The 16,658-nt window shown below is 38.1% G+C and overlaps 2 protein-coding genes across 2 annotated transcripts in view; both read right to left on the reverse strand.

Annotated features, from left to right (window-relative positions):
* LOC129777623 (UDP-glucuronic acid decarboxylase 1) overlaps positions 1 to 8,199 on the reverse strand; it is a 38,789-nt gene extending 30,590 nt beyond the window's left edge. Inside the window, exons 1-2 of the mRNA XM_055783998.1 lie at positions 7,993 to 8,199; positions 7,243 to 7,619 (exon numbers count right to left, since the gene is read on the reverse strand). Of these exons, the coding sequence (XP_055639973.1) occupies positions 7,243 to 7,619; positions 7,993 to 8,053 (438 nt within the window). The 5' untranslated portion in view covers positions 8,054 to 8,199. The remainder of the gene's footprint in view (positions 1 to 7,242; positions 7,620 to 7,992) is intronic.
* Positions 8,200 to 10,571: 2,372 nt separating this feature from the next.
* On the reverse strand, positions 10,572 to 12,145 carry LOC129777296 (O-glucosyltransferase rumi homolog). The gene is made up of 2 exons (XM_055783507.1): positions 11,937 to 12,145; positions 10,572 to 11,878 (listed from the first exon to the last, which is right to left on the reverse strand). The coding sequence occupies exons 1-2, from the start codon at positions 12,067 to 12,069 to the stop codon at positions 10,812 to 10,814; spliced, it is 1,200 nt and encodes a 399-aa protein (XP_055639482.1). The 5' UTR covers positions 12,070 to 12,145; the 3' UTR covers positions 10,572 to 10,811.
* Positions 12,146 to 16,658: the final 4,513 nt, after the last annotated feature.

Here is a 16,658-nt window from a genome sequence, read left to right on the forward strand (position 1 = left end):
ACCCAAAAGTTGTCAAATCGGAGGCGGACTTCAAGAGAAAATGGATTTCTGTTCAAAAAAAAATACAACCTGACGTTGTACAGAACCTTATGGACGGGGTAAAGAGGAAGGTGCGAGCATACGGGCTTGGGCTCGAAGTATGAATAAAAAGAAAATGCCAAAAGTTGTTTAATAGTTTTTATTTTACTGTCTAAAATTTTCAAAAGGATCGGTCTACTGAGCGAATTTCTACAGCGTTTTTTCCGTGATGCAATTTGATGTGACACACCCTTTAGACAGATTTCATACGATGAATTTTTCCAATTATTCCTTCAGAGTTCCCTCTTGAGTTGGCAAACCGATTGGGACACTGGAAGTCTTGGACGGTGGTTATATTCAATTATTCCAAATGTTTCCTCGAGAGCGTGATTCAAAGGTTTGGACGTAAGTCGTGACTTCATTTGTGTAATGAGTAGACTTATGTCCAACCACTACTCACTAGATGTGCACCTCCACAGAATAAATCTTGTGTTACGGACCCAGCTTAGACAGCAGGGCCGGTTATAAAACAATAAAACAATTAAACTAGGAGCGCAGCGAGCGCAAAACCAAAGGGTCAATGTAAGCAATTTAATGCCGGCGTGATGGAATCATCCTATTTGTGTAGCTTCAGGCAAGTGGCGCATGACGCACCAGAAAGTAGGGATAAATAAGTAAACAAAATGTGTGACCTGCACGTTAGTTCGAAATACCAAGGACACGTCGGAACTCCTAACAAGGAAGGAGTTCAAACCAATTAGTAAGTAACGAACAAATCCCAAATCCAAAAGCAGACTACTTGCTTCGCTTCACCAGACCGCTCTGGAGCAGCACGAGGTTGAAGTTTTATGGCTGCCTTAGCCGGGGTTGTTCGTTCAAAAGGGGCTTGTCCCATTAGTACCAAAAGTCTTGCCAAGCAAGCATCTAGGGGAATTAATTCCCTTAGATCTTTTACATCTTGTTAAAAGCAATGTCTGTCGGAGTTGAAACGGTTATGATCACCCAGTTTGACAATGTACGGATAATTACGCAGCCAGAGAGTACCTTTTGAATGCCCTTGAGGCCCAAGGAAAACAACCCTATGTTCCTGTTAGAGACGTGTTGGGAACTCGCGACATCTGCTATATGCAGTTAATCTACATGTTTGTGAAACGGTCTAGTATAAAAATTGAATGCTTTTGTGTTTTTTTTTCTTTTTCGTTATTAGTTTGTTTGTCTTCTCCCTTATCTCACCGTCGCCCACCCTCGACAGATAGTCGAACACCAGCCCCGAATAAACGGGGAGTAATCGGTCGAAACCTACTAAACATAGATTTAAGTTGAAATTTTGTACAAACAAATCTTGAGTAAGCAGCTCCGCATAGCTTATGCGATTGAGCCATACAAATAAATGAATTGGAGAAAAAAAATGCTTTGTGAAATCGTAACCATTTAGAAAAAATATGAAAACAATAATTTAAATACGATTTAACATAAAAAACTATACATAACGTTTTTTCCTAGGACCAACCATTTTCGAGATATAAAGAGATGTTTCGCGATTTTAAAGTTTTTAATGCTAAATCCAATTTTTGAGTGAGTTTTTTAACAGTGCATTATGTGTCATTTTTTCAAAGTAGTTCATTGATTCTTCAACAACTTTGTCAAACGTCATATGGTCGGTGTTAAGTCAGACCGGACCATGTGACATTTTTATGATTTCGAGAAAAACGAACATAAAGTTTAACACTCCTATACTCGCGCATTGGTCTGTCAGACCGAGAAATCAATAATTCGTTCATTTCTCAGAAAATATCAACGCTACGACTTTGCGATTCTCTCTAGCTTCGTTATTCGTCGTTCGTCATCGTTTAGCGTATCGCATGTGTTGGTACAAAGAGGACGTGTGCCACTTTTTTAACACTTTCGGTCAGACACACCGACGCGAGTATAGGTGTAACTTTTTAGGACAAGAACCTTTTTTCCTATTTTGGAATATTGTTCAATGAAATGTATAAATTAATGTTAGTGGCGTGGAATATTTATTAAATAAAATGCATAAGATCATTACCGGACTATTCTTATTTGATGTCAGTCCCTTTTGTAACTGGATTGAACGGATCCATATATTAATTATTCGTCGTTAGATTCTTACGTTCAAAAGCAAAATAGAAATATTTGACTTTCGTATAGCTATTCGCTAAATATAATGATCATACATATACACACTTGTGAAATAATTTCACTTGTGGAAGAATTGTAAACAGTAAACTATAAACTAATCGGTGGCTTATGGTAATTTTTAACAGTTACAGTTTCGGTGATATTTTTTTATAATGAACAATATCGACAAGAAAAGAAGAAAAAGAAAAGGAAGTTCCTAGAAATCCTTTTATATCATCTAAAAAAAGGCATTAATTCTTAGTTTACCAAGAATACAGATACAAAGAATATTAGAAATATGCAAACTTTATATTCCAGAACCTTCATCATCTGGTGATTATCTAGAAGGTGGTTATATATTCTTCTCTTCGATTAAAGACCCGAAAAACACGCAACAACTGCATGAAATGTAAAAAATATGTTTGTTTCGAGCATGCAGTTATGCTATGTTCTGATTCTAACTCCAATTTCATTTTTCATTTTTTCATTTTATTTATTATATCAACAGGCCTTTACATTAGTGCCCTAATGATATTTAAATCTAATTTAAATCTAAGTCTAAATGAAGATTTTATTAATGTCTAAGAAAAACGAGGAACATTTTTTTTGAGAGTTGAGCGAGACAGGTGAAAATCGAACGATGAAAAACATCGGTTTAGCACTCGACACATACTCGCTACGGGCTCGTTGTGCCCGTAATTTGTGCGGGAGTGAGGGAGACGAATAAAAGTGTAGTAGCGTAGGATTCGATAGCAAATGTTGAAATTGATCGTTTGAAGAAGGTCGGGACAGTCGATATTCGTGAGAATCAGATCCGATATAAAAGTAGCCTTAGCTACGTCTCTACGTACGCTCAGTAGATCAAGTCCAATTAATTTACAGCGGTTCTCGTAGTGAGGAAGATTTGAGGGATCATTCCAGGGCAGATTACGTAAAGCGAAACGAACAAATTTACGCTGGATCGCTTCGATGCGCTGAATACCGTTTTGATAGTAAGGCATACATGCATACTCGAGAATTGAGCGAACCAACGCACAATAGAGTGCCTTGATGCAATAAACGTCTTTGAATTGTTTCGTGACACGAAAGATGAATCCGAGAGTTCTAGAAGCTTTGGCGGTGACGTAAGATATATGATCCTTGATTGTGAGTTTATTGTCAATGATGACTCCTAGATCTTTGATTGCTACTACACGGCTTAAAATCACACTACGCAATTTATATTCATGAACGACAGATGAACGTTTCCTCGAGAAGGATATAATGGAACATTTTTCAGGATTCAAAACCATTCTATTGTTATCACACCATTCAGCGAAAATGTCAAGCTGCTGCTGCAGGTACACTGCGTCATTAAGACAATTGACGGGCCAAAACAACTTGAAGTCATCGGCGTAAGAGAGTTTGTGGCACTCCAAGCAAAAGTTAACGTCGTTCAGGTACAGAAGAAAAATGTAAGGGCCAAGATGACTACCTTGAGGAACACCCGATGATACTGGAAACGGAGAAGATACAGTGTCACCTATTTTCACTGACATCACACGGCCCGTCAGGTATGAACGTAACCAGTTCAAGAAGTTGCCGTGGAATCCGAGACATCGGAGTTTAGCGACCGCTATTTCGTGGTTTATTTTATCATACGCAGCTGAGAAATCTGTATAAATTGCATCAATTTGTTGACGTGACTGTAGAGAGCGAGCGATGAATGAGGTGTACAGTACCAGATTTGTTGAGGTAGATCGCTTGGGAACGAAACCATGTTGTTGATGTGAGATGTAACTACTGCATGCATGGGAGATGAATTCCAAAACTATGACTTCAAATAACTTAGACACCGAACAAAGGCTGGCGATTCCTCTGTAATTCTTGACATTTTTCCTGCCGCCTTTTTTGAATACTAGAAAAACGAAAGAATTTTTCCATGCTTTTGGAAAATTTCCACTTTGAAAACTTGATCGTTGTTGAGATTTTCACTAACAAAAACACTGCTAAATTGTTCCCGAAACAGCGCACATATGCTTTCTCTGTTTGAGGCCTCAACATTATTGTGTGTCATCACAGAAGGTAGTCCGAGCTCCTTTCGCTGTTTATCTACATATTTCCAGAATTCCTTTGGACTGAGTCGTAGATTACTTTGAACGCGAGTCAAATTAGCACCAAATAAAATGTTGTTCAACCACTTGTAATTTTTGTTGGCGACAGAGTAGCGTTTTCTCCAAAAATCAGTTCGGTATTTTGAATATTTTTTCAAAGTAAGTCGTTTCTCTCTTCGAAGACGCTTCAAATGATAGTTTGTCTATGGAGGATGAGGAGGATCCTTAATAGTTTTCTTCGGAACAAACTGGTCAATTGCATAAAGAAGTACATGCGACAAGGACATTGCGGCTCCATCGATGTCGCGGTCGTTCAGAATGTCACTCCAGTCGATAGTTGAGAAGAAACGATTGATCATTGCGAAGTTTGATTTACGATAATTATAATATGTTGATTCGATTATGTCTGTGAAAACGAGCGGTGACGATTCATGTAATGAAACCAGCAGTGGTGGGTGATGATGACACAATTTAACTCCAATGAAACCACAATCGATTAATACGTTTTTATGTTATTTTATAGCTATTTATACTTCCATGAATTATATTCAGTTGCTTACTTTTGGTAAATAACAGAGAAAAATTCGAATTTCGTTGTTTGTGTTGGAATATCAAAAATTACTCTGTTTTGAGGAGGCTGAATTAGATGACTATTAAAACATAGTTTTTTTTTAATAATACCCTCTTCTTCAAATAAATGTAAATAAAGTCTGAAAAATACACATCGGCAACATTACAAAGAAGTTCAATTTTCGGTCTGTGACACCGTGCGCGAGTATATGTGTTATGATTTTGCACGCGAGTACAGGAGGGTTAATGCTCTGCAATTATCAAAGCATTTAATTTTTTCGTTCAATATTTTTCTCAGAAAATACAATGGCGATACTTTGACGTATGATAATTGTAAAAAAACATCAAGAATCATCCCAAAAAAAGGCAGTTATTTGGCCGCCTATACGAACATTGTCCATTCTCACTGAACAAAATGAAGCATTTTTTAAGAGTTGGTTCACTATGACTGAACAATTTCGAAATATTTCTCAATCAATTAACGTTTGTGAGTCGAAGTGTGCCATTCTGTTATGAAAATTAGAGCGAGAAGGATTGTGAGTTTGGAACTGCATAAACATTTGTTTGCGTTCAGCATAATATTCTGCCATCTACTGCTGGCGTGAATATGATTACACGGCAAACATGTTAAGCATAAACTCCCCATTTTCAATCATCTTAGACAGTATTCGTCAATAGAATCGTCAAATTTGAATTCATTGTCATCGCTACAGCCTAAATCGCACTCTGAAATAGTACATTTTGCGATCATTCACACTGAAGACCAGCATTTTTCACTGATCCGTTCAGCCAAGTTTATTTTTTAATATACTCAGAATGTGCACTTCTTACACTAGCGGGTTGAGGCACATTTCGACAAGGTACCTATTAGCTTTAATAAAAAGTTTTGTTGGTTTGAATTCGTTTTGTTGATTTGGTTGAAATTTAATATACAAATGAATGTCACATGGTCCACTCTGTCTGCACATGATATAGAGCCATTTCGCCATGGTAAATGGTACATGGACCGCTCTGACTGCATATTATGAGGAATTTCCGTTGATCAATCATAACGATTTCGATCCATTTTTCCTACTGTATGCGTGATTCTCCAAATTTGATAAATTTGGTATGTAGCTTACATAATGCTTAACCAAATGTAATCAATGACTCGAAATTTTCAATTTTGCGACATGATCCCCTCTGACTAAACACCAACTATATTTGAATCAGAAATCTGGATTTTGAGTTACGATTTTTCAAAAAAAAATCCACTCACTCATGCCCTTGTTAAAATTAAGTCGTAATTAAAATTAATCATATGAAAAGGAAAATTCTGATTTTAGGTAATTTCCATCATATGTACCCAGTTTCAATAAAATCGGATGGTCGGGTCAGCGATCGGCTGATTTGATGTGGAATTGCCCCATCGAATTACTCCTTAAAGTGCGATTCACATACAACATCCACGTCACGTCTACGTTCCGTCACGTCACGTTACGTCAGTTATTCTACCATGCATTTCTTATGGAAACATTCACATACACCGGCAACGTAACGACCCGTCAGCATATGTTCAACGAAAACGACCGGCAGGATTTGTAGAAAAGAATAATTGACGGAGACGGACGGCTCGTTTGGTTTTTGTCTGGGCTTTGTGTCTCGGCTTTTGTTTTGATTTGGTTGTACAGTAATTTATATCTAATTCGACATTAAGCTAATTGAACAGATCTGTGATGTAATACGTTTAATTGGAAAATTTTACCTGTTATTGGACATTTTTGTAAACATTGAGTTTGGAGCCCAAATTATGGCCCCACATTGAAAGTCACCACCAGTTGCGAATGTCCAATTACTGGTCAAAATCGACTCCAATGCGACACTGAATGGTGCCTCAGCATATCGCATGATAAGTAACTTACTGTACTTTTTATGCCAACATATCTCTTAGCTCCAAATTTCGGAGTGAAAATCATTCGCGAATAGCTGAGAGAAATATTCTATTTATTATTATTGTTGAATAAGGGTCGGACTACGGGGTTTAAGTAGTTAAATAATTGAATTCAATGATTTTCATTGAATTTTTCAAAATTTAGAACTGATTCTGGGCATGCTGATTTGAAAGATAGCATTGCAATTTAAAATTGTTGTAGGTGGCGACACCATGAATAACATTACATAAATAATTCGTTTGACATTTGACGTGACGGTGCTGGTGGAAGCATTGACTGCATGTGTGAATTGGTGGAGACGTTGACGGAACGTAGACGTTCTTCTCCGTAACGTTCTATGTGAATCGCACATAACACTTTCGCTATCAGCATTGAATCTGCCTCCGCTAACCATGCTATTTGATTTTCGACAGTTCGAATTTCAAGACAACGAGAGTGTTAAAAAGACTGACCCTAATTGCAATGCTGCACAAAGATTGCAAACTCACCAAGATGCGTTTCCTATTTTTGTAGTTCAAAAATGTGACATCGGGATATTTTCTTGGTATTCGACCTTCCAGTTCCTGTATTTTGCGCTGCAATTCCAGGATTTGTTTCTTGGCTTGAAGCACCTCGTTCGCGTGGTTCTCATGAGCCCCATTTGGCTCATTTTGGCCCACTAGAGTGTTGTCTCCGCCACGAGCGCTCTTTCCGGGATGTCTCCTATGCTGATCCGCTTCGCGATCATCGGCTCCGTTCTGTGATACTTGGTTCTGGTGCAGGTATCTCACATGATCGACACTATTTTCTAGATCATTATCACTACTGATTCCCAGGTTTAGTATAGCACCAGCAGGATTTCCCCACGATTTGTATAAACAGATCACTGCATTTGAAAGAATAAAAGACGAGAATTAACTCTCTTTTCAACAATTGCCATCATCACCCAACGTTTTCACTAATCGCAAAAAAATGAACTCATATTTCGAAATCTGTTTACTCAATCACACAAGCGTATTTGTTTTGTAAATTTCTCAATTTCACATTGTCTACTGCGTAAACGACACTCTTGTCGAAGAATTTCTCCGTATCAGGATCCTCTCACGTTTCTTCCACCAGAATGCCGCTTGCTCAATGCACTTTCTATGATGCGTTCATGCAGTTCTCTTCGCGAAAAGCCGTGTACAAAATTATCACCGATAGCCCTACTTGGTTGCGAGTTGAACTAATTATCCGCAACGGCGGCTCACGAAACCTACCCAGTATAATGACCACACCGAATGCGAACAGCTGCTTCATCTTCCTCCTCGAAAACACCATAATAACTGCGCTAGCTAGGAGGCGAAATCTTCGAGCAAACTCCAAACCGAGAGAGATCTGCTGCTAGCACTTTTTCCTACCACCACCGTTCATATCTTTGTTTTTTGACATGTTTGTTGTTTTGTCATTCGCGCAGCAAACCACTGGCAGTGATACCGACGTCGCTTGCCGTAGCCGGAAAGAGACGGAACAATGAATTGGCTAGTCAAAGCGAGAAACCTATATAAACACCAACACTACACAGCATCTGCATTGAATGTCGCATGTGTGTTTGTAATCTGATGATAACAATCGAACACTAGTTTGATTTGTGCAAACAGGTGTTGACTTCAATGTGTTGGTGAACACTGACAGGATCGACATTAGAGCAATTCCACGCCAAATCAGCTAAAAACAGCATATTTTGACCCTACCTTCTCCGATTTTTTTTTTTAAACATAGCGCTTATGATGGAAGCTTCCCAAAAACACAATTTTTTTATCATTTGACTAATTTAAATTACGACTGATTTTTGAAAAGGGCATAATCGAAATTATTGGTCTTTCTTAGAAAAAATCGATCCAGATGTCTGATTGAAAGAAAAAAAATCGATTATTCTCTGTTTTTTCAAAGATTTTCTGGACTAACACAATTTTTTGCTAACCAAATCAACAGCAAATTCAATTAACCTTTTCAACCAGCCTTCATTTGGTTCCTAGAATGTTCCTATAGAACCTTACCATACAGAGATATTTCAGTTTGAATGAAAATTTACCCCTTCGTCTTTGAAGATGAATAATTCAATAAATATCCATCGCACCGCAAATCAGGCAGTTTTGAAAAGTCTAATAAATTCTGCACAAGTATTTGTGTGCATTTTAACGGTGTATCATCATTTGAAAAAAGAAACTTTCAAGTTCAATTAAATAATTTTTTTTTTATAGAGGTGGCTTTTGAGCAGTGGGTGTCAACTGATAGATGTAAAATTAAATTGAATAAAATGTCTTCAGAATGAGGAGGCGATCTGGCGTAGCGGTAACATCCATACCTCTCACGCTAAGGGTCACGAGTTCAATTCTCACTCCCGACATTCTTCCGAAATGGAAGGTAAAAGTGACGAACCAGCCAAATGTGTTGAAAGTCACTATAATACAGAAATAAAAAAAAATGTCTTCAGAAGAATTTTGCTCATGTTTTGTGAAGAAAATTGATAAATTGATACATCACGATTTCGTTAAAAATGAACAAGCAAGATTTTCAAAAACAAGAAAACAATGTTTGGCAGAAGCAGAAGTTAAAATAATAATAATATCGGTTGACCTTTCGGACAACATGGTGCTGCTTCTCAGTACAAGAATAGTTGCTAGTCTATGAAGGCAGCATGAGCATCCGCTGAAAAATTCAAAAGAACTTCATGATTTTGCCAATGATTGTAAGCTGAATTTTGAAACTAGAAAATCTTTCTGTTATGTTTCTTAAATTCTCTAGAAATTCTAAGAAAACGAAATCAATTCCTGGTACTCATAAATATCATTCATTTATACCTATTTCTGGTGACAAGGTAGCAGCTTAGATATATTCTAATTCCAAAGAAGAACCTGAAATATTTCCTGTATATAAATAATCATAGTTGGAATAAATATAAGTCGAAAAATATTATTCTTTTGTATCTATTGCTTTTTTCTTCAAAAACATAAATGGTATGCGAAAAAATTATCGATGGAAACAACAATAAATAAAATAACAACAAATAAATGTTCCGACATCGTATAGAAATTTCACTGACATTGTTTTCACTATAAAAAATGGTCAAATCTCGAGAACGGTTGGTTCCAGAACAAAACATTATATGTAGGTGTTCAGGTTGAATCATATGTTGCTTTCATTTTTTATATTACTTTTCTTAAATTATTACGATTACACAAAGTATTGAAATTTCATATATTTTCAAAAATTCCTATCTCCATTTTGGTGAATTTACCACAGCACCACTGTACCTCAAACTTTGTTAAATTGAAATGGATTTCCACTAAAAATATACAAAAAAATATCGGAGAGGATGTTTTGAGATATAAAAGTTTTTAATATTAAATTCTATTTTTGAGTAAGATTTTCCAACAGTACATTTGAAATGTTATTTTTCCTAAATAGTTCGTTGATTTTCCAACGAACATTATATTCTAATCAGACATCTGAATACGGTGTTACGATTTTTTGAAAGAAAGATCGATGATTTCGATTACGCCCTTTTCAAAAATCAGTTGTAATTTAAATTGGTCATATGATAATGAAAATTGTGTTTTTGGGAAGCTTCCATCATAAGTACCAAGTTTTAAAAAATCGGAGAAGGCCGGATCAGCGGCTGGATGGTTTGGCGTGGAATTGCTCATTAGATGGACCATAAAAACTCTTTAGTGCTACGAATGGGATTTAAAGTTTTAGTGGGAATTTTAAGAAAATTCAGGTTTCAAATGGAAATTCAAGTAAATGACGCTGTTATGAATTGCTGCAAAATTGATAATAACAGTGAATACACACATTACAAGATATAGCTTTTTATTTAACTTTTACATTAACATTTCTGTCCCACATTTATGCGTTGGAGATCGAATGCTGTGATTTCTTCTTATCATGATAGCATTATTTTTACTTCAATTTTGTAAGTAATCTAAATTTTAATAATACATAATGTGTGAAAAGAATGCCTATTGGAATGTTACACATTTTCAAATGTGACACTTTGTGAGATTCTGTACCCATTCCAACCTCGACCCATCACTCAGTATATCTCAATCAGACTTGTATCTCGATTAACTTTATAATTTATCAACTTTCCGTACCGCCTTAGCAATCTCCTCCAATAGCACTGCACGTCCTCCATCCTCAAATGATTCCAAATGTGGTCGTATCCTCGTTCTGCGATTTCCCGCGCAACGTTTTCGTGCTCCATGAAAAACCGTAGCAGCTCTTCCAGTTCCCCTTGGCTGGTACCAACTTTCACAGGGACGTAATGAACCCATGGTTTCAGTGATGGATAGAAAAACTCTAGCCACTCATCACCGACATGGAAAATCAGCGACTTGCAGAGGAACAAATGTTTGAAGCGAAAACTAGCCGCCACTCCTCTAAAGTTGAACAGAAACTTGTACTGGCAATGATCTTCAAGTCGCACCTCCTTGGCCGGTTCAGCATTCAAAGTATCCTGTGGTGATTTCCATGCCTGATTTTTCGTATATTGCGCATCTACAAGATCTGGTTTACTCCGAGATAGCAACACCAACGGATCTCTTTCGTCAGATGTTCTTGAGCCCCTGAAAAACGCTTGATTTTTCTTTTTCTCCCACGGCCACGACTGAGCTGCCTCCTTAATTGACACACGATGTTGATCCCATCGACCGAGTCCCGTCGGGTAGAGAGAAATCGCTGGTCCACCCTCCCAAAATCCCCACGTCGGATACATTATGTCAAAATACTCGTCAGTTTTGCTAAATGACAATACGGGTAGCTTTTCCTGCTGTCCCCAGTGGCGATTTATCTGAGGCCAATCACGGCAGTTAATTATCATCTCAATGTCGGACAGTGTCGCTAGATTTGGTTTGATGAAGTGTTCCACTCCGGAACAGCGCACTGGGAACATACAATCTTTCTGGCGGTACAATCGATGGTTAACAATCTGATACTTTGTACCATACCTTCGAGCCCGTTCAATCATCTGCTCGTTGATGCCGGCTTTGAACGGGCGGAGATCAGATATAAGAACGTCTATGTGGCAGGAACAGTTGGTCGACTGGCACGGAATGTAAGTGTCGAGGGCTTCGTTTATTTGCCTTATGTATATATTATCGGCTGAAATACAGTTATTGATGAGCTAAATTTGGTAAATTTATTCAATCGAATCACTTACCAGCTTTATAAACGTTAGTTGCCGGTTCGGGTGCATCGGTGCATGTTTCTTTGGCCATACACATTCCATCATCACTTTGGCAATTGTTTGCAAATATTGATAAGAGTATGAAAAATGGGCTGAGACGCTGCATGCTGCAATGGAATCCAAAAATATAACGGTAATAAATACAAACAGGACAGGAAGAGAACGGTTTGTTTACAATCACTACATTGACGGCAAAGAATGAATGAACGTCTCAGGAATGAACGTACGGAACAACCGAATGAATATCTGCTCATATTATCGAAACGATCGAAACAATGACATCCCTATCTTCCTTGCACTGGAAATCATATAGGGTTACTGATTATTTTAAAAGATTTTTTTCGTTTCAAATTTTATAATATTGTGTGATTAATAGCTGCATGAAAAATGAAAAAAAATTGTAAGGGGTTGTATCTAGGACACGACCGCATATCTCTGACGAAGAACTACGCAATTATATTATGTAATCCACTTGTTCACCACTTCGAATATTATTTTAGAATGCATCGAATTTTTTGAAATAGATTATGTTCTTTGATACAAATAAATTTGATGAACGTCCTTTCAATTTTGATATGATGCATGGGACTACCAAAATATGTGAACGGAAAAATTGTCAAACGATCATTGTATTTTACATTTCCCTCTGAAATTATTGCACATCTCATGTTTACGTAGTTCTCGAACCGCGAAAGTTCATTCACCTCTAGTATCTAAAATGATGATTTTCCCAGGCTTGTGTTTAAAAGTACGTTTCAGGGAAACATATTCCGGTCTGCACAACACAAGCGAGTATAAAAGTACTCAACACCAAAAAATACCCCCGACTTGCATGTATTTGCAAAGCGGATTCCCCCAGGCACATTAATTTTGGAGTCAGTGTTAGGGAAACACAGCTCAGAGGGAAAAAATACCCCCGACTTACATGTTTTGACAAAGCGGATTCCTCCAGACACATTGATTTTGAAGTCCGTGTTAGGGAAACAGCTCGGTGGGAACAAAAATACCCCCGACTTGCATGTATATTTGCAAAGCGGATTTCCACAGGTACATCGATTTTGAAGTCTGTGTTGGGGAAACCGTAAATCGGGCCAGTCAACCCTTGGCAGTTAGGGCGTTTAGATAACAGCTTATAGTTATTCAATTGTTCATCTCATGAAAAATAACATTTTATTAAATGTGATAGACACGTAGAAATATTTCCTATCAATTGATGCAAACATCTTTCCGATCTGTTAAGAAATGTTCAAGTTATAAGCATTTGAAATACGGGTAGGGTTAGCACACAAGTCGGCAGAACAAATGAATGGGAAGAAAGGAAGTTCTTCCAGTTTTCATGTATTTAAACCGTTTAAAGATCAGAGAATTGTAATTTGTAGTATATCAAAAAAAATCTTAGAGAATTTCCGATTCGATTGGTGTGCAGATCATGAGAATTCGTTCACAGTGAAAATAGTTATTAACGTTAACTTTATTTCATAAAAACGTGACCTGTTTTCTGATTTGGCACCCTTCCTGAAAGACGTAGTTCTATGTCAAAAATAATTCTATAAACGTGTAGCACGGTATTGATTTTAGCATTTGGAAGCCCCTCGTTTCGTTATTTTAAAGTTCAGATCCAACACATTCTCTCCTGTTTGGATCTGGGATTCTCTCTTCTTTCTAGATATTGGATGTATGGCAGCGTGAGTGCGTCTGCTATTTTAGATTTGAGCAACTAGTCATAGTGGGTGCTGAATGTGACTGAGCGGCTGTTTTAGCCAAGACACCCACATACCAACACCCCGAAAAACTCCCGATTTCTTTTTCTGCTATTTTTTAAATATTTCCTCCAAATAGCAGAGTCTTACGGTGGGGTTTTCTTAGGCTAGGTTTAGACTAGTGATATATTCAAGTGAAGAAATATGATGAGATTTATAGAAATCGCATCAACCGTTTACACTAGCGCGAACTTATATAATGAATATATTCATATTTTCGGTGAATGTATTCACCTGAAGTAGAACTGCATCTAGCTTTAGTGTTTTCTCATCAGTGAGAAATTCACCAGCGTTTACATATGCCTGAATTTATTCTATACATTCTATACATATATACCTCGAAGAAGTGTGTCATATATATTCTCACCCGTTTACATATATTTTCGGGTGAATAAATCCATCTATAGCTATAGATCTCCGTAATGTAAACCCGCCATTAGTCTTGAACTTCCAAAACCTGGCGAGCATCTCGATTTGAACTGTGCTCGGGAGGTTAAAGGCCCGCAAATGTTTGAAAGCGGAACCAATGAAAACACAAAGGAACTTCGGTATGACTAATGAATAGTTAACAATAGTTAACATCGTAGTTCCGGCTCCAATTAGTATCTCGCTAACAGAGGATCCACTGATATGCTCACCCATTCCCACTTCAAACGTGAAATAGGCAGGAGCGGTTAAGTTTCATTTTAAACCATGGGTGAAATAACAGAAAGGTAATAATCGGAGGTTACATCGCATAGTGAGTTAGTGTGTTACAGTTTCATCCTTTTCTATTCGTATTTTTGTACTTGTTAGGAACCTAGTTAGTTGTAGTCAGCGTTTTCCGTGTGAAAAATCCTCTTGCATTACCCCAGTCAAACCAAATTCGAGATAAGCTCTATGACACGTGGATAAATTTGAATTGTGGCTTTCAATGTTAAAATGTGGCATTTGTGTGGTTTTCGTTCCCTTATGCACAGGAAGAGCCGTTCTTCGACCCCACGTTGAGGTTTGGATAGGACCACCTTACTAATGAGTTGAAGTGTTAACGTAGCAAAGGTTTATTGGCAAAATAGAGTATAATTTCAGGGAGACTTATATAGCTACTATTGTAACGCAAAGCCTACTATTAAGTTTCAAATGAATATCATCTCCAAGTGATTACTTCGGTTTACTTCTCAACACATACTGTCGTCAATTTTGGTGACCGTGCGGAGTACGCCTAACAATCGCGCACGAGAAGAAGTCCGTTTCGGATCAAATATCAAGCCGTGTGCGAACTCAACAGCAGCACGGCCATTCATCGCTGGGAACGGTGATAAGATGATAGATCCTCGCCGTAAATCCATGGTCGTGAGTAGAAAACTTCTTTATTAATATAACAAACATGCGCATGTAGGATAGAAGAATAAAATAGCCAAACAACTAACAAATGACACACAGTAATACCACACCGTGTGGAGATATCATGCCGATTGTGACCAAAGGCCCATCGGTTTAAAGCCACCCGTCATTAGTATGAGTGAATAGACATGATGGAAAACGCAGCGTAATTGGGCTTTTGGACGATATGTGTCGAGGGTTCGTAACCGATAAATATTAGAAGTAAATTAAAATGTATGTTTGAAATTAAAATAAGATTGTTCATCAAATGTTTCGGGAAGAGTTAGTAAGGAATGAGTTTTTGTGATAGAGTTTCTTGAATTATAGATTGATTTAGGTTGAGTAATAAATGTTGTTTTATATTTAAATTTCCAGCAGGTCACGAGTCCAGGGTTTGGACTCCTCTTCTTGTTGTAGCTTTTCCACCCCCGCTCCTGTTCTATGGAACCAGGTTCAAGGTGGGTGGGACAGACATCTTTCAGTAGGTTCAGTGAGGAGAACTTTTTAGCGTAATCGGTACTCCTTGGACCGGCCGAAGTGTCCCTCCGTGGTTCGAATTGCGGAACGCGTACAAACGGTGTCGCGGGTCCGCCCGTAGGTAAAAGTCGCGGAATAAATCGGGGCTTGGAAGAAAAGGACAAACACGTCCTCAAGTGTTGGGTGTCTCATCGCCGGCCAAAGCAAAAACACGGCGGTCGGTCTCTCTCCCGCGGGAGTGGTGCTTAAGCCAACCGCTTATTTGCTAAAACCCTCCGGGAGCGACAAGCTCGCGCGCTTTCCCGGTGTCGCAGGTTACAAACGTTTAGCGTCGTCGGGCTAATATCAACACAAAATATCGGGTACGCCTTCCTAAGATATTCACGATCACAATTTTGTCGTCCAAATGAGCCATTAGATCGTGGATTTAGAAGCAGGAAGCATGAAAATTTGTAGCAAATGACAGAGTATTTTTTTAAAGTTTGATTTGTATATGAATCAGTGGAGGCATACCATCACAATTACTAAATCAGGGTGTTTTATTAAACCAATGAGGGTTCAACAAGCAACTTAGCAACCAGCGCTAAGTCCACCTGACACAAAACAATGAAGGCGTATCCTCTCATTGTCTAGACCACGGGTTGCACTGGAACTGCTGGTAATGTTGGTGGTAATTGAGCCCCTAATGACAAGGTCACTTGCAGTATCTCAAGCAGCCTTAGAGCGAACTCAGGGCAACTGTCGAACCGCACCCCCAGATCAAAGGGTCGAACACACGGCCTAGTTTGATCAGAAATTAATTAAGAATCATTATTCGATATCATTTTGACTCGAGACATACGGTGAGTGAAACCGACACTATGGGCCTGATCACGAACATCACTTCACGGTGAAAATGGAATGAAATGCATACAAATCGCATACAATTCTTTTCGTTTTCACCCTGAAGTGACGTTCGTTATCAGGCCCTATGATTCGTAATCATTATGGGCCAGTTGTTAATATCAAAACATTCAGGAAGTGGTATACAGTTAGTTATCTCTAATTCGACATCTAGCTTATTGGACAGCATGCATGCATGCAGCATGCCTACACT

This window comes from Toxorhynchites rutilus, chromosome 3 (genome assembly GCF_029784135.1).
Source record: "Toxorhynchites rutilus septentrionalis strain SRP chromosome 3, ASM2978413v1, whole genome shotgun sequence".
Lineage (NCBI taxonomy): Eukaryota > Metazoa > Arthropoda > Insecta > Diptera > Culicidae > Toxorhynchites > Toxorhynchites rutilus.